At 40.6% G+C, this 25,842-nt stretch overlaps 1 protein-coding gene across 15 annotated transcripts in view; it reads right to left on the minus strand.

Moving 5' to 3' along the window:
• The window catches only part of LOC115934629 (KAT8 regulatory NSL complex subunit 1-like), an 80,834-nt gene that overhangs the window by 12,595 nt on the left and 42,397 nt on the right, over nt 1-25,842 (minus strand). For 6 of the 15 annotated variants that reach the window (XM_063705780.1, XM_063705779.1, XM_063705778.1 and 3 more), the window contains 2 exons: nt 13,328-14,693; nt 2,593-2,740 (listed from right to left, as the gene is read on the minus strand). In XM_063705780.1, the coding sequence (XP_063561850.1) occupies nt 2,701-2,740; nt 13,328-14,616 (1,329 nt within the window). In that variant the 5' untranslated portion in view covers nt 14,617-14,693 and the 3' untranslated portion in view covers nt 2,593-2,700. Of the gene's footprint in view, nt 1-2,592; nt 2,741-3,467; nt 3,511-4,929; nt 4,981-11,935; nt 12,067-12,335; nt 12,601-13,327; nt 14,694-25,842 lie in introns of all 15 variants that reach the window. The other 9 variants (XM_063705787.1, XM_063705786.1, XM_063705788.1 and 6 more) reach the window with 7 other exon arrangements.

Below are 25,842 nucleotides of genomic sequence, written 5' to 3' on the forward strand. Positions count from 1 at the left end.
AACCCAGACACACTAGGACATACTAACATCTCACAATTCAGTTTGCATATCAACATTTACACTTTTATAACACTGAAATTCTCTGAGTTATCAAATTTAATTTCTCAACCAAAAGTCTCTGAATCCTAATCCTTCCTTCCCTTCTGGCCTACATATATGACTCTTAGCTTACTTTTACCAGGACTGTGGCAGATTTTCTAACTATGAGTTAACTGACTGCCTCTTCACCCTACCACCAAGAACAACAAATAATGGAAAGTCATCTCACACATGACCCCAAATCTTATTGCAGAAATGCAATACCATCACATACACAAATAATGCTGGGCCCAGAGTCTCCACAAAGGAGGACCTCACTCAGCCAGACCGCTGGGGCTACCCAAGCTGTGCAGGATTTAGGGCAAATAAAAGGCTAGAAAAGGAGATGTTAGGTAAATTCTCACTGGTCTAACAGAGGCAGACTGACTACAGTGAGTCCAGGAGAACTTTCTGTAATGATATGAAATGCCCCAAATGCTCTACCTTTGTGTGGTGCAATACACGTGGCTACAGAGCACTTGAAATGAATGTATAACAGCTAGTGCCACTGGAGAAACTGAAGTTTTCATTTTACTTAATTTCTTTTTTTAAGAGATGGGTTCTCACTCTGTCACCCAGTCTGGAGTGTGGTGGCACAGTCCATAGCTGACTAGAGCCTCAAACTCCTGGGCTCAAGCAATCCTCCCACCTCAGCCTCCCAAATAGGCAGAACTACAGGCATGCCATCCTATGCCCAACTATTTTAATTCTTTTGTGAAGACAGGGTTTTTACAAAACCCTATTGCTCAGGCTGGTCTTTAACTGATGCCTCAAGTGATTTCCCACCTCAGCTTCCCAAAGTATTGAGACTACAGGTGTGAGCCACCACACCTGGCCTACTTAGTTTTAATTAATTTAACTCTCCACATGTGGCTAGTAGCTACCATACTGGACAGTACAGAGGATGAAAACAACCCACAGGCTTTATTTGACTCAACATTCAGTTCCACAATTACCTGTGCTGCCTACTGCGTTCAAGAGATTTAACCAGGCACTCCAGAGACTGAATGGGACTTTCCCTGCCCAAAGTAGGTTGTAATGAAGGAAGGGCCAGATCATTAAAAGGCCATTTCAGTTCTACCTCTTAACAGATATAGATATAGATAAAGGGGTTAAATAATTAAGAGGATAAAACAATCCTTCCTAAAGGTTTATGGACTTTAGGAAGGAGCCTCAAAATACATAGATGCAGAGCCTCAAAATACATGAAGATTGCTAGAACTTCAAGGAGAAACAGACAAATCCTTCACAATAGCTGTAGACTTCAACACTTCCCTCAGTAATCAACAAAACAAGTAGAAAGTCAGACAGATCTTAATAACACTATCAACAAACTTGACGTAATTGATATTTATGCAATACTCCACCCGACAAGAGCAGAATACAAAATTCTTTTCACGTACATATGGAATATTCACTTAGACTGACAAAATTTTGGGGTGCAAAACAAACCTCTAAAAATGTTTTATAAAATTAAAGTCATACAAAGTATGCTCTCTGAACAAAATGAAATTAAATTAGAAACCAGTAACTCAAAGATACCTAAAAAAAATCCCCAAATATTTGGCTAAAACAATTAATGCACAAGGTCCTGGAGGTTAAGGGGGGTGGGAAACAAAGGAACTTAGCCCCACCTGGGGGTAAAGGGAATGGTGATCAGAGAAGGCAGGCTGGAGAAGCTGATGGATGGGTGACTAGGAGTTGGGTCTGTGAGAACTACAAAGAAATAAGTATTACTAGATCAATTTGAGATGAAGAGAAGAAATAAGGAGTGAACAAGGAAAAGAGAAATAAGGGGGATGTAAAAAGTAAAGTAGAGGTTCCTCTTCAAGACTTTCCTCTCTAATTAAGAATAAATAGTAACTTCTCTTAGAAGCAAAATTTATTCAAAGACCTGTGCTAACATTCTTAAATATCTGCTAGCCATAATAAAGAAATCAATGTACTTTATGTTCTTAGCTCCCACAATTTAGCCTAAATATTTGCCCTGGCACGCTTAGACTGGTCCAAGCAAGCATTAGGTCATAGCCTGTTCCTCTTCCTTATTTAAAAGTGTTTTTACCTTTCTCAACATTCCACAAGTTACTTCCTCCTTCCTTTGTTCCCCTCTAACTTTGCCTCTTTTAAAAAGTTCTAAGTTACTAACCAATCGGGACAAATACAGAATGTGAGGTCCCGTTCCAGCCAAAGGAAACCGGAAACAGCAGTAAGGTAGATGCGTCAGGTTATAAATGACCCTATCTCCTTTGTTGGGTGTACTCTCATGGCAAAACTGCCGGTGAGTGTACCCTTTCTGCAGGAAGTAAAAATGGCCTTACTAAGTAAACTAAATTTATGTTCAAGTGCTGTTTCTTCACGGCACCGGGGAACAAGCATTTCAAACAGGAGATTTAGAAGTCAGTTCATCCTTTACTCCTTTTCTTCTGCTCACCACATCCCAGCCTAACCAATCTACCTCATTAAGGATTCATTCTAATGCCTGAATTATTTTCTGCCAGGTGCTGCGGCTCCTACCTGTAATCCCAGCACTTTGGGAGGCTGAGGCGGGTGGATCACTTGAGGTCAGAAGTTCAAGACCAGCCTGGCCATTTGAACCGAGGAAGAGGTTGCAGTGAGCCAAGGTCATGCCACTGTACTCCAGCCTGGGCGACAGAGTGAGACTCTGTGTCAAAAAAAAAAGAAAAGAAAAGAAATTAAAATTGAATTTGCAATCATCCAGCAAATAATCCTATTTATATACCTAAGAGAAATGAAAATATATGTATAGATAAAAACATGTACACGAATGTGCTCAGCAGCATTATTCATAATAGCCAAAAAGTGGAAACAGTTCAAATGTCCATGAACTTACGAAATGGATAAGCAAAACATGGTCTCTGGGCACACAGGTGTGTGCCTGTAACTCTAGCTACTCTGGAGGCTGGAAGGCTGAGGCAGGAAGCCTGAGCCCAGGAGTTTCAGGTCAGCCTGGGCAACATTGCAAGACCCTGTCTCCATTTAAAAAAAAAAAAAGTGGTATAGCCATACAATGAAGTGTTATTCAAATATAGTACTGATACATGCTAAGATATGCATAAACCTTGAAAACATTAGGCTAAATGACAGAAGCCATACATTATATGATTCCACTTAATAAGAAATGTCCGTAAGAGGCAAATCGACAGCAAATGAACGTAATTACTGGCTGCCAAGGGAGAGCAGGAGGGAGGTGAAGAACAGGGAGTGATGCCATAGGCATGGGCTTCTTTTGCAGGGGCGTAAAAACAAGCTGGAATTAGGTAGTGTTAATGGTTGCACAACTCTGTCAATACACTAAAAAAACACTAAATTGCATACTTTACAAGGGTACATTTTACAGTATGTAAATTATATCTCCATAAAGCTGTTACCTTTTAAAAACTGAATTTTCATAAATATTGCTTGAAAATCATTCTGCAATTTAAAAGATGTTCAATAAATGTTAACTATTACTGTCGCTATTTTTAAAATGTGACAATCTCAAAATAATATTTGAATATAACTATCAAGAAAAACATAAAAATTGTAGATATATACCAGCAGACAAAACAATTGAAACATTATATTTACATGCATTTTAATTCTTTCTATATGGTCACTTTCGATCTTTTAAAGTGCATTTTAATGTATAATTTTTTTTTAAGTTAAGAAACATGCTGCCTCCTGATGCTTATGTTAAAGAACCAAAAGCATGAAAAAAATTAGAGGCCGGGCGTGTTGGCTCAGGCCTGTAATCCCAGCACTTTGGGAAGCCGAGGCAGGTGGATCACGAGGTCAGGAGTTCAAGACCAGCCTGGCCAACACAGTAAAACCCTGTCTCTATTAAAAAGTACAAACATTAGCCGGGTGTGGTGGTGGGCGCCTGTAGTCCCAGCCACTCAGAAGGCTGAGGCAGGAGAATAGCTTGAACCCAGGAGGTGGAGGTTGCAGTGAGCTGAGATTGTGTCACTGCACTCTAGCCTGGGCAACAGAGTGAGACTCCGTCTCAAAAGAAAAAAAAAAATAGAATAATTAGTGTCAGTGTTAAGCTAGTGCTGAGATCATAACCACTGTCAACAGGCACTCAAAGAGAAGGAAGAACAAGGTGCGCAACAGGACTCAAGGAAGATCTCCCAGGAAGAGGGATTCGAGCCTGGCTAAGGAGCAGGAAGGGAAAAGGGCATCAGCTAGGATTTGTTCCTGTGTCACCCAGATTACCACTTGCTCACCATGACTACCACTCTCTCACCCCCATGTCTCCATCATTAAGGGTCTTTAGTCAAAGGGAAGACACAGGGTCTTGAGGACTGAGGAAAGGAGGACCTAACAGAAGAGACCAGAGCTCCTGGTCTTAACATCCCCAGTCCTGTTATATGCATGTTCCAACACAAACTTCCAAACACGCCCATGGGTGAGCAGAACAGAACAGCACGAACTGTATGCAAGACTATTTATCACTGCGTAACTAGGACATGCCTCTCCACTACTCACAAATCATGTTGCCCAACTTTTTCAAAACCATTTTGGCTCTCACTTTAATTCTCATGTTTAATCTCTTGAGGTACTGATACCTGAAAACAGATGTCATTAATTTCCCTTATAATCTTGACCTCCCTATTGTTACTGAAAGTACTACCATTCTTAGGGAGGCATAGGTGATGCATTCCTCTCTCTACATTCTATGTGTCAAGGCCAGAAGAACTCTAAAGTACCTCCTGGACTGATCTTCCATTTAGGACTACAAAACCCACCAGCTATCTTGTCCTTGTAGAGCCTAATCGGGGGCTCTACAAAGGACACTCCAGGTATACCCAACAAAGGAAAATATTTAAATAAAAATTAATGAATGCCTACCTCATCTGCTCCTTCTCCATCTTGACATATCCATCCAATGTAAGTTAACCCCTGCCAAACAAAAATCTGGGAATCACCCATGGCACCTCTTCCCTTTTGCTCACCACATGCAATCAGTCACAAGCCCTCATCACCCCTACTTCCAATAACCAATTCTCTTAAATCTTTCCTGCCAAAGGCTGAGTCCACCATTCAGCTAACTGGTTAGCCTAAATTCACCTCTATTCCCCTTCTCCACACAAGCGGGGTCTGAAAAATACAAATCACGTAAGCCATGTCAATGGCTTCACAATAAAAATTTTAACTTTATATAATCAACAAGGCCATCTGTATGATCTGGCAACTAGCTACCTCTCTGGTCTCATTTCTCACTACTTGTAAAATACACTATACTTTGCTCTGTTCTTTGAGAGTCAAGCACCTTCCATTTCCAGGACCTTAGCATGTCTTCTTTCCTCAATCAGCAGCAAAGCCCCTTCTCACCCACCAATTCCCTCTTATCCTTCAGGTCTCAGCTTACATGTCACTTCCTTCAGAAGACTCACCATCACATCCCCATCACATGCTGCCTAGATATATCCAATATGCACCCTCAGATCACTCTGAACTTTGTTCCTGTAGCACCCACAACAATCATAAATATATCATCATCTATGTAATTACCTGCTTAAATATTAATCTCTCTCTAATCTATATTCCCCATGAGGGCAAGACAAGGATTGTATCTTTCTTAACCACTGGATCCCTAGCATCCCAGCATGTAGCAGGCATTCAATGTAGAGTTAATGAATGAATTAATCAAATCCAAACTCCTCCAGTGAAGGTTTTCAGGTCTCTACAGAGCAACTCCTCCCCCATTTATAGAAGATTATTTGGAAGCTTATTTCCTCACTGTTTTTTATTTTTTCAGACACAGGGTCTCACTTTGTCGCCCATGCTGGAGTTTAGTGGCACAATCATAGCTTACCCAAGCCTTGAACTCCTAGGCTCAACCCATCTTCCTGTCTCAACTTCCTGAGAGCTGGGATTACAGGCTCAAGCTACTGCACCCAGCCATTTCCTCATTTTTAACACTTGCTGGAACTTGTAAGGAATACAGAAACCTTCATTTTTAAGACTCTAGTAAAGAACCTGGACTCTCATGAGCTATTAAGATTATTTTGCAAACTGAGTACTGAAATGCTTCTGGTAACCATCTATTGCTGTAGTCAGCCAGGCTTAAAACTTCAATCACCTATGATGATCCCCCCCGTCATTGCCCCCACACATCACAGTTATTAAGTCCCATTCAATTTACCTCTACATCATTTCTGGAATTATCTCTTTTTCTTCTCACATTACATTTATCATCTGTACCTACAATACTATGTCTTCAACATATCCCATTCCCATGGTGCCACCAAAGCCCTATACCTTTCAACTTGTCTTCTCTGTGTGCCCTGTGCTTTCTGCCTATACTGACCTCTCAGTAGGTCACAATCAAAAGAAAACTGTCTATCAAAATCTTTGCCAACCTTCAAGGTTCATTTCTAACATCACTAAGTGCCAGGCACTGTTCTAAACATTCATCTTTGTCTAAGTTCTTCACTCCCTTCACTCTTTAAACTTCTTGAGGATACAAACTTAGCTTATTCATCTGTTATCTCTTGTGTCTTACACATTTACTTACTCCATAAGTACTTATTATATGACTTTAACACTACCATAAAAGAGTACGTTCACTTCAGAGAACAAAAACAACAATCACAAGGTGGCAGAAAACACTATAGCAACTATATCTACGGTAAATGGGTAACACCCAAATTCCTGATGCCTAAGTTCCTTTCTTCAGAATCCCACAACAAGCACTAAGAATGATTTTCACTACCTACGTTTCTTCTCAGGAAAAAAATGAGAAAGGAATAGATGAAAAAAACACAAGTTCCTACTTCTGCCACTTGACGTCATGTGCAGATTAGGAGAAAAGCCAAGGGGCATTAAATCAAAGGTGTTCAACAAATGAAAGTTTACTCAGCTCTGAAGTAAATTCTGTAAGAATACAATGAAATTATTCCCACATTTCTATCCCATACATCAAGAAATAAGATAATCACTTTAATGGACTATGAAAAGTAAATCAACCAAAGAAATGAATGAAGGCATTAGAAGAACCAAAGCTTTAAGTCACAAGTCAAGAAACCTGTTTTGTTTCAACTTATACCAGTGCTTTGCTAGGTTCTTTGCCTCAGCTTCCCCCAATGCAAAAAAATGGTGATGAGAATAGTTTCATTCATGTTATTTAAAGATAAACAGTCACATTTCAAAGTAGTTTGAGACCTAAAGGTCACGTAGGGTCAGCTCCCTCACTTTAATTAGAAAAATGGTTACATTAGTCCTATAGCTAGTTTTTAGCAGAGAAGGGTTTAGCTGAGAAGACTTGGGTATCCTGGCTGATGTTCCTCCCAACCCACCACTTTATGAAATGATAAAGAGTAGAAAAATGATAGCCGGGTGTTTGGTGCATGCCTGTAGTCCCAGTTACTCCTGAGGCTGAGGCAGGAAGATCACTTGAACCTTGGAAGCAGAGACTGCAATGAGCTGACATCACGCCACTGCACTCCAGCCTGAGTGACAGAACAAGACTCTCAAATATATACATACATACAAACATACATAAAAAGTAAAAAATGACAAACCAATTTGATTGCCACTTTGGCAACATCATCTGTGTATTCTTAATAAATTCAAGTAAGAGTTACTTTTTTCATTTTTATTTTTACTTATTTATTTATTTGAAATGGAGTCTCGCTCTGTCGCCCAGGTTGGAGTGCAGTGGTGCGATCTCGGCTCACTGCAAGCTCCACCTCCTGGGTTCTGGCCATTCTCCTGCCTCAGCCTCCCGAGTAGCTGGGACTACAGGGGACCGCCACCACGCCCGGCTAATTTTTTGTATTTTTAGTAGACACGGTGTTTCACCGTGTTAGCCAGGATGGTCTCAATCTCCTGAACTCGTGATCCACCCACCTCAGCCTCCCAAAGTGCTGGGATTACAGGTATTTTTTTTTTTTTTTGAGACACAGTTTCACTCTGCCACCCAGGATGGAGTGCAGAGCTGAGATTTCAGCTCACTGCAACTCCTGCCTCCCGGGTTCAAGTGATTCTCGTGCTTCAACCTCCCAAGTAGCTGGGATTAAAGGCGTGCACCACCACGCCTGGCTAATTTTTGAATTTTTGGTAGAGATGGGGTTTCACCATGTTGGCCAGGCTGGTCTCCAACTCCTGACCTCAAGTGATCCACCCACCTTGGCCTCCCAAAGTGCTGGGATTACAGACATGAGCCACCAAGCCCGACCAAGAGCAACAATATAGAACATTCCAAAGTATCTAAAAAGCAAAACCTATAAACACACTGGTAATTCATTTTACCATGAGGTCTTCATAAACTCCAAGAGGATAAAATTCCCCAGGAGGGGCTAGGCACAGTGGCTCTCGCCTGTAATCCCAGCACTTCGGTAGGCCAAGGTGGGTGGATTACCTGAGGTCGGGAGTTCTGAGACCAGCCTGGGCCACATGGTGAAACCCCGTCTCTACTAAAAATACAAAAATTAGCCAGGCATGGTGGTGGGCGCCTGTAATCCCAGCTTACTCAGGAGGCTGAGGCAGAAGAATTGCTTGAGCCTGGGAGGTGGAGATTGCAGTGAGCTGAGATCATGCCACTGTACTCTAGCCTGGGCAACAGAGTGAGACTCTGTTTCAAAAAAAAAAAAAGGGCTGGGCACAGTGACTTACACCTGTAATCCCAGCACTGTGGGAGGCCAAGGCGGGTGGATCACCTGAGGTCAGGAGTTCGAGACCAGCCTGAGCAACATGGCAAAACCATGCCTCTACTAAAAGTACAAAAATTAGCCGGGCGTGGTGACAGGCACCTGTAATTCCAGCTACTCAGAAGGCTGAGGCAGCAGAATCGCTTGAACCCGGGAGCCAGAGGTTGCAGTGAGCCAAGATCACACCACTGCACTCCAGCCTGGGCAACAAGAGCAAGACTCGGTCTCCAAAAAAAAAAAAAAATTCCTGAGGGTGAGAAAACTCACTGCAATCAAGACCATCCAAAATTCAAATAAGCGCTTTAGTGTCACTGAACTGCATCCATAGTTTATTTTTACCCAACCCTGATCTGAAACAGACTTCAGGAGACTATTAGACAAAACACAGGTTAGCATAAATTCAACCAGAAATAAAAACATGAAAATAGGGAAACAAAATGAAGCTATTAAAAAGGTACAAGCTTAGCTCTAAATTTCCAGATGTCAATAGGAAAAAAGAAACCTAGTGAACAATTACAGCACCCAGGTAATAAAAACAGACTAAAAGCTTAGACAAACATACAATTATTCTTGGCTGCACATCTTTCTCCCTGAGGTCTTTATAAAGAAGGCATTGCAGAATACAGAGAATATCCTCAACAATATTTCAGTAATCACAATGAAATGTTTTATGAGGTTATTTTTATACTGAACTTCAAGATAAGCCTAGAGTAACAGTTGGGAGAAAAAAAGAAAAAAAAAATTTCGGGGACAGAGAGAAAAAAAGAAAGGAAAAAAAAAAAAACTTAGGAGAGAGAGACCTACATAATGTGGTCCAGGTACCCAGAACACTGCTGATTTAAGAGCACAATTAAGAGAATTTCTGGAAAAAAAATATTATTTTAACAAGTAGTTACTATATAGAAGTTTATAAGCACAGGACCCAGAAAACGAAAAGCAAATTTAGCAAAATGTGGAATGGGTCCAGAAATTAAACAAAATTGCAGGGAAAAAAAAACAACTCTAAGAGGGAAAAACAAAGAATATAAAAGAAAGAAGAGCAAGCACAACTCAGCAAGTACATTACATACATATGATAATTAAATGCTTTTATTTCTACATCTACAATTAAGAATTAAACATTAAGATATTTACGGAAGCATGCAGCTTCCTTCTTAATCCCATAATCAAGGAGATAAAATTTAAATTCCTGTATCTTCCACAGTGATGAAATATCATTGTTTAGTGACATCATATCAAACACAACGTACTGCAGGATTTTCAAAGAAGCAGTTATATGTCCACTGTACCAAGAAAGGAAGATATGTGAAATATTTCACGAAAATTTTTCAAGAAGAGTTTAAAACAAAAAGGGTAAGAGTTTTTAAACCAGACATAAAATCAGTCAACCATAAAAATTAATTTAAAAAACTCTCTCTAAAGTCTCATTTAGCAATATAGTTTACTGTCAAGCATAATACAATGATAAACATACAATTTGCTAAACATTCAACAACACAGAAAAATTAATCATTCTATAGCTAGCATGTACCTACGACACAGAATGGATCACTGTTTCTCCTCTGGGAGGTGGGAAAGAAAAAAAAACAATTGAATTCTTAGTGAAGAAAGGGATTATAATTTCCACAGAACTATCCACTTGTAATTTAAGCAACATCATTTAAAAACAGCTCATTCCAACAGTCTCCTCTACTAAATATTTTCATCAGGGCTGCCTAGACGAAACCTAGCCCACGACTCTATCTTGGGCAAAAGAGTAAAAACAGACCAGCTACTGGAAGGGTGGGGGGAGCCAAAATTCACCAGCTGGGTCAAGTTCCTGAAGAATTAACTAACTACATTCTAGGATTCATTTCTCAGCATCAAAGAACAACTTTTTCTTCTTCTTTTTAAATTAAAGCAATGCCTCCATTCTCATTGTCTGGTCAACTGCTGAAAACCTTTAAAACGCTCAGAAGATCAACAAACACTTGGCTAAAGAAATACCAGCCTTAAGAGTCAACCCGGTGATCTTGCTCAACAAGAACTTTAAAGTATTTATGCTTTACTGGTGGTTTTAGTTTAAATACAATTTTTTTTTTTTTTTTTTTTTTGAGACAGAGTTTCGCTCGTTGCCTAGGCTGGAGTGCAATGGTGCAATCTCAGCTCACCGCAACCTCCGCCTCTCACATTCAAGCGATTCTCCTGCCTCAGCCTCCAGAGCAGCTGGATGTAGAGGCGTGTGCCACCACGCCCAGCTAATTTTGTATTTTTAGTAGAGACGGGGTTTCTCCATGTTGGTCAAACTGGTCTCAAACTCTCAACCTCAAGTGATCCGCCCGCCTCAGCCTCCCAAAGTGCTGGGTGGGATTACAGGAGTGAGCCACCGTGCCCGGCCCTAAATACAATTACAATGTGCAAAAAGAGCATGTACTTCAGAGTACTTTCAGTACCCAAATATGATCTAACGCATGAAAATTCAACTTTTTAAAGTATCAGTTGATTTAATTGCAAGAGGATTCAACTGATCCCAAAATGTTTCCTAAAAGCCATCCTTTGGCTGTTCTTATACACTTCACACCCTTCCAAACCATAAACCATTATGTGAGAAGAATGCTCAGAACTAAGTAGTGAATGAAAGGCCTTAAGGTTTTTCCAAGTCATTAAACTATCCTACAGAATAAGAAAAATTCTCAGGTACTTTTATTTCATTGGTTTGTAACACTTACCTACAACAGTACCAAAACTCAGAAATGTTTTCAATGCAACGTATCCTGAAAACAATAAGCTTATAGTGTCTAGGTGCTTTTCTGTTACTCAAAATAAGTGCATGCAATTTAAAATCCTTTAACTACAGTGTTTATTATACCTCTAAGCACAAAATATTTAACGTTAATCAAGATATTTTTAAAGCGGTGATTTAAACAGCAAAGTTAGTGGGGATAATGCCATGAATATTAGCAAGCTGAATTAAGCTACTAATCCATTTAAAGAAAGATGGGTTACGGAAGAAGCAAGCCTCTGAAGCATTTGCTTTAAATCTAAATACAGAAGTGGACTTGAGCACAGTGAACTAACAAATGATAATAGAACTAGGTCTACAAGGAAGAAATTCAGCAAAAATTATCCATTTCTTCCTTCAAAATAGAAAAAAAAAAAGTTTCATTTCAGATACAATATCCATGCAGATAATATAAACAAAATTGGGAAACCAGAAAATTTACTTTTAAAAATCACAGCTGTCTCAACAACCAAACACTCCAGTGAAAATCTTCATCACCTTTTAATACAGTCAAGGAAACACCAATTCTTCCCACATATTCATCTTTTTCAGCCTTCTCCAGTAAGCCAGCCTCTAGCAAAGAGAAAATGAAAGAAGATCTACTAGTCAATTATCCTGCCCCTCTTTTCCAACTCCTCATGCTCTCTCTCAAATCTGATATTCCTAAGGAGATAAATGCACTTATTTAACATGTATCTTTAAGTGTGTTATAATATAGTACTGCTTTATTTAAGTACATAGATGCTGAATTGGGAGTGACAGGAGTGAAACGTCTCTGTCTCCACCATGCCAATTTGGAGTGCCACCCATAAAAAGCTTATGTAAAATTTTCTCAAACCAACAGATTTAGAAAAACCAGTAAGATGAGGTGGGCGGATCACGAGGTCAGGAGTTCGAGGCCAGCCTGGTCGACATGGTGAAACTCAGTCTCTACTTAAGAAAAGAAAAAAGAAAAAAATTAGCCTGACTTGGTGGCGGGTGGCTGTAATCCCAGCTACTTAGGGAGGCTGAGGCCCGAGAATCACCTGAACCCAGGAGCCAGAGGCTTCAGTGAGCTGAGATCGCACTACTGCACTCCTGCACTCCAGCCTGGGCGACAGAGCGGAACTGTCTCAAAAACAAAACAAAACAAAACAAAAAACAACAACAAAAAAAACAACCCAGTAAGAATTTATTCCAAATACATCAATACATTTAACTCAGCTTAACAAATCTGCTTAAAATGGGCTTTTTTTTTTTTTTAATAGGAAGAGAGTCAGGTTGTGAAAGTAGACTGTGCTTGGAGGCGATGTATTACATATTCTGAAGCATTTTCTAATTGTCAGTCCTTAAAATGTAAGAAAATCTCAAGTGTTAAAATTGAAGACTGGGTGTGCTCTCTGCTGAAAGTTCAATCAAAAGCAACTGTAATTTCCTACAAAGGTAACTAGGTCAACTCAGCATTTGTCCCTGCTTACTGGAAACAACAAAATCTCAACAATCAGGCCATTAACTTATCATGTCCTATATATAGTTTCAAAAGAAATCTAAATTCACTCTTAAAGAGGTACTAGTACAATTTTACACATAAGATGTCTCCTAGTTATTTTTCTTAGTAAGACTTCAAAAGGAAATTACCACCATTTAGACTACAACAACACAACCCTGCAGCAAAAATATCTTCCCCTTCTTCACTAGCATGTATATGCACTCATCTACCCAACATCAGGGAAAAAACAAACGGAACCTAGACACCTATGTACAAAGAATCACATTCTCTCCATAATGGCGATTCATTCATTCTTCCTTGTGCCAACATTTCTCAAGAATGCTATCATGCATGAGGTCTACTCACAGGGGTACATGACGCTGCTCGGGATCAGCTCTGGTCAGTTCTTCCTCTTCAATATCAGACTCCCCTCCTGAACTACTGTCAGTGACATCTGAATCAAATGCCTGTTCACTGCACCTCAAGTTGGCTATGCCACTAGCTGTAAATCTCTCCAATTCTTCTGAAATTGAATTGCTTTTCAGAAAGTTGCTAAGTCCCTCTGAAGTGGTGGTCTCACTGGCAGCTTTTCTCAAGGCAGCTTCAGCCTTTCGAGTCAGCATCAACTGGCTCCGTGGTCTCAAGGATTCCAAGTTTGGCAGTTTGCTCAAAGTCTTCTCCAAAAATCCACCCAGCTGATGTTGTATATGCCTCTCAACCTGCTTGGCTTGCACAACCTGTAAGCGCTTTTGTAATCTGCGGGCACGGCTCTCAATGTCAGCCTGTCGCCGCAGTAAAGCTGTTATCCTTGTGTCAGAATCTAAAGCACTGAAAAGAATGGAAGACAGGGGAGACTTTTTACCCTCCAATTTGACACCCCCCAAGTTAGAGCTGGAGTCTGTACCAGGTGATAACCTACTGCTTCCTTGAAGTGCCGGCTGTTCCATGGAATTGACAGAAGATTTGTTTGCAGTGCTATTATTGCTATACAAAGTTGTGTGTTCTACATCAAGGCTTCTGTGTGGAAGAGTGCAATTGGTCATACCCCCCTTCAAGTCCCCAGATTCAGAGCCTCCCATTTCACCCCCATGAAGAGCAGATGAAGTGAGAGCCCGTTTTCCCCCATTGAGGGAAGTGGAATTGTCATGATCAGAATGTGTTGAACTTTTAGTCAATTTCTTAGCCAACCCATTTACAGGTGCTTGTGGCAGAGCTGTCTGACCACTTGTATTCATGGTTCTAAGATTTTCTAAGGAAAACTCCAAAACTGGCTGTCTCCCCAACAGCTCAGCTCGGAGTTCATAGGACTGAGATAAGAGAGGATGAGATTTAAGGACTGTCTGCTTGCTGAAGACCCCTTGCAACTTCAAAGACTCCTTTGAGGGAACAGATGTTACATCAGAGCAGAGATAAGATGCCACCAGTGGTTGCAGCTTTCCCAAGTCTTCCTTGGTAGGATTATTTCGGAAATCTAAGCTGGGATCCTCTGCAGCAATGGCTTTTCTTTTGGTTCCGTTGGCAGCAATAAGGATGTTGGCGTTGCCGTTATTTTCGGCACTGCCAGGGGACAAGGTAGAGGATGGGGGAGCCAGTTTGAACCGGATATGGTGTGCTTCAGCTGCTGCGTCAGTGAGAGCGGGCGCCATCGCAGCCATTCAGCACAGAGAGACAGGAAGTCCAGCCTCTCCCGATGCCAGCTCCACGGCCCCTTACTGCCTCCCCAGAGAACAGACTAGAAGAGAAAGGAGAAAAGAATATTAGAAATACAAGCACTTTTAAAAACATGTATATTTTTAACAAAAACACTACTTGAGGCTGTTGTCTAAACTGCCTCCAGAAAGAAAACACTCTGGAGCTAACTGTACCACAGTTATTCTAGAGACCCAAATATCTTTCATCTGGGAGAAAGGGGGAGGCAAAATCCCTGCACAAGAGAAGGAAGAATTGCACCCTTCTTCTTGTCATTTGTTACCACAGATTGAAAGGTGCCAAAACACAAGTTCGATTCAGAGAAAATCACAGATTGTTAAAATTAAATCATCTCCATTAAAAAAAAAAATCTCCTTAAGCTTGTTGAAATAAATGGATTTAAAGCAAGACACATCAAACTAAACAATAATTAAACAGAAAAAAATTAGTAAGGAATTCCCGTGTTCACTAAAAAAAGTATGCCAAATATCACAGGTCTGTGCATTTTTCTGGCCAGGGAATCCAGTTTTCATCAGCTTCTCACTTCTCTAGAAGTACAGATTATACTACAAAGCTAACTGTTACCACATCTGTAATACCAACTTGTTTCATCAGTTTTCTTTTCTTTCAGATCAAAGTGGTCATCAATATCTTCTCTACTGGCTTCTTCCTCTCAGCCTAGGAATTTACTCAAGTATCTTCTGCCCTCAGTACAGCCTCTCTCTCATACTTAATTGCCCAAATATCTCTCTTTCCCTTTACCCCAAAACTTCTCTAAGAATAGTATAAATAACTGTCTCTGCACTCTTCACTCTTCCATAATCTGGATTTCACCCCCTACTGCTCTGGCAAAGGTCACCAGTAATCTTATTATCAAATCCAATGGTCAAGTCTCAGTCCCCATTCTATCTGACTTCTCTGAAGCACTGGACAATACCGACCTTCTTCTAATTCTTTCCTGATGTCCTTGTACTATCATCCTCTTCTCTTCCTCCTGGACCCTTAAATGCTGGTGCTGCACAAGGTCCCTTCTGCCCTCTTCTCTCTCAACAACCACTAGTACGGTGAGGTTTCTTAACCGTAAGAAAAACTTCTGAGCTGCACTAATCAAGATTCCTATACCTCTATGTTCCTCAAGCCCCCTGAAGCTCAGAATTCACTTTCTCCTTCCAGCACACTATTCCGCATCCTGTTTCATTACCTTAAGTAATGACACTGCTTTTATTTAGTAACCAAGCTAAAAATCTCAGTCATTTGCCTCTGTTTGATCCCCCTTGATCTATGTGGTCTGGGAGCCAAAGGAAACATACGTAAAGAACTAAGCCAGTTGTTCTTTAAAGTGTGGTCTCTGGACTTCTGGGGATCTCACAGGCTATTTTGGAGGTTCGTGAAATCAAAGGTATTTTCATAGCAATACTAGAATATTATCTGCCTTTTACACTGTGTTGACATTTGCAGAGTACAAAAACAAAGGTGAACAAAACTGCTGGTACATTATTAGCACAAATCAAGGAAGAGGCACCAAACTATACTAATAGTCATTATACTCTCCACTCAGTTTTTCTTTTTTTAAGGGAGTTCCACTTAAGATGTCCTTGATGAACAGCAAAAATTATGAATTATCTTGAGCCTTTAGTGCATTTTTTAAAAATATTCTTTGTGATGAAAGGGAAAGTATGCATAAAGCACTCTGCTGCTTTATGAATTCTCAGGAAAAAGCACAGTACAACTGAGTTGCAAAATGAACTAGAGCTTTGTTCATGGAACACGATTTTTACTTGGCAGAACTACTGACAAACATTATTTGAAACCTGCTTCACTAGCAGACATTTCCTTGCAAATGAACAAAGTGAACCTGTCACTTCAAGGAAGACCACTGACGATATTTGCTGCCAATAATAAAATCTGAATTTTTTAAGCAAAGATTAGTGTTTTTGAAAACTTGTATCAACAATCATGAACTTAAACATTTTCCCAATATTTTATTTGGTGGGTGTGGGTGTGTGTGTGTGTTTAACAGAGTCTCGCTCTGTCGCCATGCTGGAGTGCAGTGGTATGATCTCAGCTCGCTGTAACCTCTGCCTCCTGGGTTCAAGTGATTCTCCTGCCTCAGCCTCCCGTGTAGCTGGGACTACAGGCACACGCCACCACGCCTGGCTAATTTCTGTATTTTTAGTAGAGACAGGGTTTCACCATGTTGGCCAGGATGGTTGCAATCTCCTGAACTCATGATCCTCGGCCTTCCAAAGTGCTGGGATTACAGGCCTAAGCTGCCACATTCGGACTTTCTGAATATTTTAAAAGCCATTTCTGATTTAACAGACTTGTGATGATATTAATGAATGTGAATTTTTGATTGCATATAATGTAATGTGTAACATTTGGAAGATCTGCATAACCCAGTGAACAATAAAATGTCCAGTGAATGTCAGGAAATCATGCATGGGTAAAAAGTTTAAGTGCAAGACAAATCATTTATTTGTTGCTGTTATTTTGAAACAGGGTCTAGCTCTGTCACCCAAGCTAGAGTGCAGTGGCACAATCATGGCTCACTGAAGCCTCAACCTCCTGGGCTCAAGTGATCCTCCTGCATCAGCCTCCCAGTAGCTGGGACAATAGGTGTGTGCCACCATGCCCGGCTAATTTTTTGAATTTTTGTTGAGATGGAATTTCATTTTGTTGCCCAGGCTGCTATCAAACTCCCAGCTTCAGCCTTCCAAACTCCTGGGATTATAGGCATAAGCCGCCATGCCCAGCCTGAATTACTTATTAAATACTTTTTAAATTTCTCAAAGTTCATAAGAAAAACAATTTATTTGCTGTCCTCAACAAATTTTAAGAGTTAAAAAAGGGTCCTGAGACCAAAATGCTTGTGAAATCACTGGACTAAGCAACCCCGTCCCTGCCCCAAATGAGGGCAATCTCCAATTTAATCAAAAATGCTTATCTTTGGAGCAATACCAACACAGGATGGTAGGCCCTACAGGACCACAGTAAGCTTCTTTATAGTATGACAATTTGAATCATTAACATAAAAATACTCAAATAAATGACTGAGAAAACATTATTCATAAAAGCACCAATATACATATGGGTCGAATCTGTCTCATTGCTGTGTGTGTGTGTGTGTGTGTTTTGAGATGTAGTCTCGCTCTGTCGCCCAGGCTGGAGTGCAGTGGCGTGATCTCGGCTCACTGCAACCTCCGCCTCCTGTGTTGGAGTGATTCTCCTGCTTCAGCCTCCCAAGTAGCTGGGACTTCAGGCATGTGTCACCATGCCCAGATAATTTTTGTATTTTTAATGGAGATGGAGTTTCACCACGTTGGCCAAGCTGGTCTCGAACTCCTGACCTCAGGTGATCCGCTTGCCTCAGCATCCCAAAGTGCTAGGATTACAGGTGTGAGCCACTGTGCCTGGCCTCATATAATTATTAACACCAAAAGTTTCTTGTTCCAGGGTTGTATTTTAACCAACACTCTTTATGAACTAGATTTTCAGGGCTTATGGAGTTTTCTCCTGTGGGCTTTCTGGCATATGGCATTCTGTGTGGCACAAATTATTCTATGTTGTCTTTTCCCATTTCTAACTTTAAATATAATACTAATTCCTAATATATTATTAAACATTGTGTTACAGACCAGTTGACAGTACTAATTCCTGTTATTAAACATTGTCTTATAGACCAGTTGACAGCTGGACCAATATAGTTGTTAAAAATATTTTGAGTCACTTTTATAATATGCAAAGGGTTTTTCCCATGGACAAACAAAAATCACTACCAGATAATTCCCATCAATTCAATCTCCTCCCCTTTTGAATGTCAATATGTAGTTGATATGAGCAATGCAAGGAGGCATATTATCAGTGCCAGATGATTAATACAACATGTGAAGAGTAATTGTACCCTACTGCCTGACAGCACTACAGTAAGACTTAGCAAGGGCAGGAAACAGCTTCCCTCTGAGGACCCAGGCAAGGGCACAAATATGCTTTATGACTTACATAAAACTTAGGAAAACCCAGGCTCACTCCAGCACAAATGAAAAAGAGGGTCATAATTAACATCACATCACAGAAGGTGCTTAAGTAGTAAACTTCTCAAAGTTATTCTGAGATTATTCAATTCTTTAAAGCTTACAACTTTAAGAAAAAATGCCGGCTTAAATCCCATCTACTCCAGCTGGGCACAGTGGCTCACGCCTGTAATCCCAGCATTTTGGGAGGCCGAGGCAGGCGTATCACCTGAGGTCAGGAGTTCAAGACCAGCCTGGTCAACATGGTGAAACCCTGTCTCTACTAAAAATACAAAAATCAGCTGAGTGTGGCGGCGAGCGCCTGTAATCCCAGCTACCTGGGAGGCTGAGACATGAGAATCACCTGAACCCAGGCAGCAGAGGTTGCAATTAGCCAAGATTGCACCACTGCACTCCAGCCGGGGCAACAAGAGCAAGACTCCATCTTAAAAAAAAAAAAAATCCCATCTACTCCAAGACTTCTCTGAAATGATGTCTATGAACTTGACATTAACACATACACTTCAAAGACAACAGTTTATTTGATTTGCACTTTCTCCTTGGTCTCAATATCCCCATAGGATACACAGCATAGTGTAGTTACTAAAACAATCATCTAAGTAAGGGGGTGGGGGAGGGGAGAGAGTGCAGAGAACAGGAAAAAGTGACCACTTTTTCAGAAAAAATTCCCATTCCTAATTCCTAAATCTTGAGATTTCTATACCAAAGAAATACCATTTATTGACTTGACATACCTTTATTGACTTGAAATACTATGCTAAGATTCAACATTACTCCCAAAGATATTCATATGTAAGAGGAGCACTGACTCAAGTGAGCAAATCTCAGTTCCCATCCTGGCTCCACCTCCTGTAGGTTACTTAACTATTCTGTTCTTTAAGTCTCCTCATCTACAAGTAACAGAGCCTTCCCGACAAGGATGCTATGATGATGAAATAAGATACTTTCAATTACTTGGCCATGTACCTGGAGCAACCACCCAGTATTATTTGCACTTCTATTACACTGGAAACAAAAAGCAAACATAGAAGGAATGAATTTCCATGGCTTTTTAATGCACAGGAAAAAATGCACCTAGTTTGCAATTAGCTACAATTGCCATAAACCACCACCTAAGTTTAGTACTTTAATCTTTTCCCTGTTATGTCTAGACTTACTTTTAATATTTCATGATGTTGTTTATAATAAAAAGAAAACTGAATGCCAAAAACTCGGTTAAATTATTAAATATCCATACAATGGAATACTGTGCAACCCTAAGTGTGGCAGAGCTATATTTACTAACATGGAAAAGTGCTTGCTTCATTATTAAATGAAAAAAAGTTACAAAACAAAACACAGTATCATCTCAATTTTGCTTTAAAAAGTCATTGGTAAGATTCTTTTGTCTTTTGTTTCTTGGCTTATGTAAAGTCTCCACCATAAACATGTATTACTTCTATAATAAAATGGAGAGAAACAAAAAGAAAACAATGGAAATTCTTAAAGAGCCAATAACTAAGTAAAACAAAATCACAGTAACATTCTTTTTTTTTTTTTTTTTTTTTTAAGAGATGGAGTCTCGCTCTGTCACCCAGGCTGGAAGGCAGTGGCGTGATCTCAGCTCACTGCAAGCTCCACCTCCCGGGTTCACGCCCTTCTCCTGCCTCAGCCTCCCCAGTAGCTGGAACTACAGGCGTCCGCCACCACGCCCGGCTAGTTTTTTGTATTTTTAGTAGAGACAGGGTTTCACCATGTTAGCCAGGATGGTCTCCATCTCCTGACCTCGTGATCTGCCCACCTTGGCCTCCCAAAGTGCTGGGATTACAGGCATGAGCCACCGCGCCTGGCCCATAGTAACATTCTTAAATTTAATATACAGAGCAAAACAATGATTCCTATCCCACTTGACCCCTACAAAATTCAAAAAGCTTCAATCTTCGACAATGTAAAGCAGGGAAAGACTGTCAAATTTAAGCAGTTCTTAGAGAAGCTCAGGGCTAAAGGAAAAAAAAACGAAAAACAAAAAAAGGAAGCAGTTCTACACAAACAGCACAACAGCCTATCTGATAAATCATCTTTCTCCAAAGAATACAAAGCCTTAAAAGCTATAATTAACTGATTAATCCTCATAACAACCTGGGCAGTAGAATTAGGGCTGAGATTATAATTTCTAATTTACCGGTGGGGATAAAGTCAGACTGTACATTCAGAATAAAAATTCAAGCCCCAAATATCCCAATTTTTAGTTCATTCAGTTAGTAAACTATAATCTGACAAATAAATACAGATGGAGCTGCTACACCTGCTGTCACTCACACAAATTGAGATTCTGCAGTAAGCTTGTACAGATAAAAGAAAAGGCTACCTATTCAAGGTCATTTAGCTATAAAAGGTTGGGCTAGATAATCAATAGTTTCTCTCTCAGTTTCAAAGAAGTATTTTAGGGTCTGGAAGATGTTAAATGCACTCAGCAAGCAAATACATTTCGGAAAAACTTCCCAGATGGAGACTCACAACGTATTGCATCATACTGAATATGCAAATGTTTACCAAACTTTTTTAACAAGCACCTTTTTCCATTACATCTATTAATATCAAGCAGAAACATCATTGTGAGAAATACAAGTTGGGATAAAGTTCAAATATGTGACCTCTAGGGTCCCTTCCTATGTTAATTCTATTATTCTAAATCGCACCATCGGTCCAAGGACAAACTTCTACCTAACACAAGTGGCACTTGGGAAGCAAAAATATACTTCTAGGATAGAGTTTCTCAACCTAACCACTAACTGACATCTCACGATGAGTAATCTATCACAGGGGGCTATCCTGGCAGTAGCACGTTTAGCAACATCTCTGTTTTCCACCCACTAGATGCTAGTAGTGCCCTTCTGAAAATTATGACAATCAAAAATGTCTCCAGACATGTCAAATATGGGAGCTGGGGGGTTCAACATCACACCTCCCAACAGAGAACCATATCCTAAAGATTATACACACACATATATATACTCTTTCAAAAGCAAAACGTATCCAGCTGCTTCAAATACTGTAAGTCAGAACTAACTCCACACCCACAAATGAAAACCTCATTTATTCCCAGTCAATTTCCAAGACAAGACTCCAGATACACAAGAATAACCTGGAAGCATCCACCTTGCAAAAATATTTAGCTGCAGAGAACAAAGGGGAAGGAATAGGTCATCCAGGTGGCCAACAAGACAAGTATTACAACCACACTTGCACTGAAAGCAAAAGCAAAAATCAGATGGGGAAGAAAAGTTTGCCCATAATGTGGCTTCTACGAACCTCTTCCTTCACCATTACCTCATTTCTCTACACAAAGGACGGAAAGAAACAGCAGGAAGGATGATTAGGGAAGTGTCCATGAAGTTGCCGCAATTTTAGCTGAGACTTGAAAATTAGCTAAAATGTCATTATGCAAAAGGCTAGGACAAGAGAATGGTAATGTGGCATTCTAGTGAGAGGAAATGGCATAAGAAAAGGCAAGGCTGTGTGGGAAAAGGCGACATTCTGAAGGTTAAAAGAAATGAACAATTTGGGCCGGGCGCAGTGACTCATGCCTATAATCCCAGGACTTTGGGAGGCTGAGGCCGGTGGATCACCTGAGATCAGGAGACCAGCCTGGCCAACATGGCGAAACCCCATCTCTACTAAAATTACCAAAAATTAGCCGGGTGTGGAGGCGCGCACCTGTACTCCCAGCTACTTGGAAGGCTGAGACAGGATAATTGCTTGAACCCAGGAGGCAGAGGTTGCAGTGAGCCGAGATCGGGCCACTGCACTCCAGCTTGGGTAACAAGAGCGAGACTCCATCTTAAAAAAAAAAAAAAAAAAAATTAACAATTTGCTTAAAACACAAAGCACATTTTAATAGAGGAAATAGTAGAATGAAGGTGGAAAGGCAGTTTGAAGCCAGATCCTTAACGGACAGCCTTTAATAGCCTTAATTCAGACTTAAAGACAGTAGAGGGGCCAGGCACAGTGGCTCACGCCTGCAATCCCAGCACTTTGGGAGGCTGAGGCGGGTGGATCACCTGAGGTCAGGAGTTTGAAACCAGCCTGGCCAACGTGGTGAAAACCCGCCTCTAATAAAAATACAAAAAAATTAGCTGGGTGTGGTGGCAGGCACCTATAATCCCAGCTGCTCGGGAAGCTGTGGTAGGAGAATCGCTGGAACCCGAGCGGCAGAGGTTGCAGTGAGCCGAGATCGCACCATTGCACTCCAGCCTGGGTGACAAAAGTGAGACTCCATCTCAAAAAAAGAAATAAATAATAAAAATAAAAATAAAAAAATTAGCCGGGCATGATGGCAGGTGCCTGTAGTCCCAGCTACTAGGGAGGCTGAGGCATGAGAATCACTTGAACCCGGGAGGCAGAGGCTGCAATGAGCTAAGATTGAGCCACTGCATTTCAGCCAGGGCGACAAAGAGAGGCTCTGTCTCAAAAACAAAAACAAACAAATAAAGACAGCAGAGGCCAGGTGCAGCGGCTCAGACATGTAATCCCAGCACTCTGGGAGGCCAAGGCAAAAGGATTGCTTGAGGCCAGGAGTTTGAGACCAGCCTGGTCAACATAGCGAGATCGAGTCTCTGAAAAATAAAAAGTATATACATATATATATACACACACATATATATGTATATGTATATATAAAATAATGACAGCAGAGTATCATTAAACACTTTTTAAATGGGAGTGAAACATCAGACTGTGCTTTAGAGAGATCAGTTGGGTAGGATGGATTGAAAGTAAAAAGGCATCTATAGATGGCAAAGACCAATAAAAAAGCTACCACAATAATCCAGATAGGATGCAATGAGAACTTCAACCATAAAATAATAGTCAAAGTCTCTACCAAAGCTTAAATCCAGAAATGTGAAGGGGCCAGTCTAACAAAAAGGCCAAATATATGACAAAAACATGACGGCTTATAAAGAATGGAAAGAAAGCTCTCTTTTCCTTCATAATTTCATCTCCTTTGTGACGAAATCCTTCTTTTCTCACAAAGCTTTTCAGGTTTGGTATGTCCTCTCTATACTTCTAACACTATCAGTCCAGCCCACGTCCTCATCAGCTCCTGTCTAGATTATCACAACAGCTTCCTGACTAGTGCCTCAGTGCCCCAAACTATCCTTTACCTTTTTATCATCTCACTTTCCTACTCTGAACAAGTTCCTCACACTTTTTTTTTTTTTTGAGACGAAGTCTCGCTCTTGTCCCCCAGGCTGGAGTGCGATGGCGCAATCTCCGCTCACTGCAACCTCCGCCTCCCAGGTTCAAACGATTCTCCTACCACAGCCTCCCGAGCAGCTGGGATTACCGGTGCCTGCCACCACATCCAGCTAATTTTTTTGTAATTTTAGTAGAGACGGGGTTTCACCACGTTGGCCAGGCTGGTTTCGAACTCCTGACCTCAGGTGATCCACCCGCCTCGGCCTCCCAAAGTGCTGGAATTACAGGCATGAGCCACCACACCCAGCCCCTCATACCTTTTTAATGAGTTCAAATTCTTCAAGATGAAACTTAACGTCAGGGCAAGTACATCAATTGATACAGACTCAGAACTCCCCACAGATTCCCAACTCTGTATCTTTGCCTATGTTGCTACCTCTACCTGGAAGGTCCTTCTTCTACTTTTTTTTTTTTTTGTCCCCAAACCTACTAATTTTTCAATACATAGCATCTCCACAAAAACTTCTTAGACTCTTCCAATTCATATCACTTTCTTCCTGCTTGAATTATATAATGCACTTAAAGTCACTGTCATTCAGTTCAAATTATCTGAATTTTCCCTAATTGTTAACTAATTCTATTTCCAAGACAAGCAAAATTCCTTAACAGCACCCTTCTTTAGCGTGCTAACTTTATCGAGAGCTTGGTACATAGCGCTGTAAGCCCTAAATGACTGGACTAGAGAAGTCAAAAAGGCCTCGTGGGGGTTGCCCTCAAGTGTAAGATTTTACTAAGAAGAGAAAAAGGAGGAAACACGAATCAAAAAATTGACACAATCAAAATAATGGGAAAGACGTGGGGCATGATCCACAAAACAACTTGCATGAATCAGGTGGTATATGTACAGCTTCTCAAGAGAAAGAAAGGAAAAGAACAGCTATACAGTGATTTGTGATGAAGTACTGCAAGCTACATTATGGAATGCACTGCAAAGTATTTATTTTACATATAAACAAAAGTAGATTTGTTGTGGAATACAATGGGGAAGGAGAGACAAAATTTTTACTATAAAACAAAGAGATAATGTGTGTCACCCACAAGACCATTATCAATTTCCTTGGCCAACAGGGCTTCTTAACTGAAAAAGCTTTATATTACTAAAGGAATCATTCCTGAGTGCAGGATAGGTTATTACAAATGTTGTTCACTAACATTAATTAGTGTTTTACTATGTCAATCACTATGCTAAGTATCTTACATATATTCTCTTAATCTTCACAATAACAATATAAGGTAAGTACCACTGTCCTCATTTTATAGATGCTCAAAGAAGTTAAGTAATTTGCCCATGATCACACAACTATGAAGTTGCAGGGGCAGGATCCATAATGCTAAAGCCGATGCTTTTAACTACTACACTAGATAGTTTAAGGCTTAAACTGAAACGGTCTTAACTGCCTGACAGTAAATTCTGAATTTTAGTCTTTAGAGGAAAGTCAGTCAAAGAACACCAACTACCTACTGAGTATCTCCAATAAATATTAAAATGCCTAGAGTATTCAAAGCACCACAGTAAGTACATACAAGGATGACAAGCAGCAGTAAAGACAGACACTACTGTGTGATTTGGGGGACGGAGGCAATCCTCATACAGGCTGAGAAGTAGGCGGAGTCAGAAAATGCTTTTCAGAAAAAAGAACATCTAGGCTGAAACCTAAAGAATGAGTAGGAGCTGGGTGCAGTGGCAGGCGCCTGTATTTCCAGTCACTCAGGAGGCAGGAGGATGGCTTCAGGCAAGGAGTTCAAGGCCAGCCTAGGCAACACAGCCCCCATCTAAAAAAGCCACCCAAACAAAAACACTAATTTTTTTTTTTAAATGATGGCCTACCATGGTAGCTCACACTTATAAGCCCAGCACCTTGGGAGGCCAAGGCAGGAGGATCGCCTGAGCCCAGGAGGAGTTTGAGGCTAGCCTAGACA

This window comes from Gorilla gorilla, chromosome 4, assembly GCF_029281585.2.
Source record: "Gorilla gorilla gorilla isolate KB3781 chromosome 4, NHGRI_mGorGor1-v2.1_pri, whole genome shotgun sequence".
NCBI lineage: Eukaryota > Metazoa > Chordata > Mammalia > Primates > Hominidae > Gorilla > Gorilla gorilla.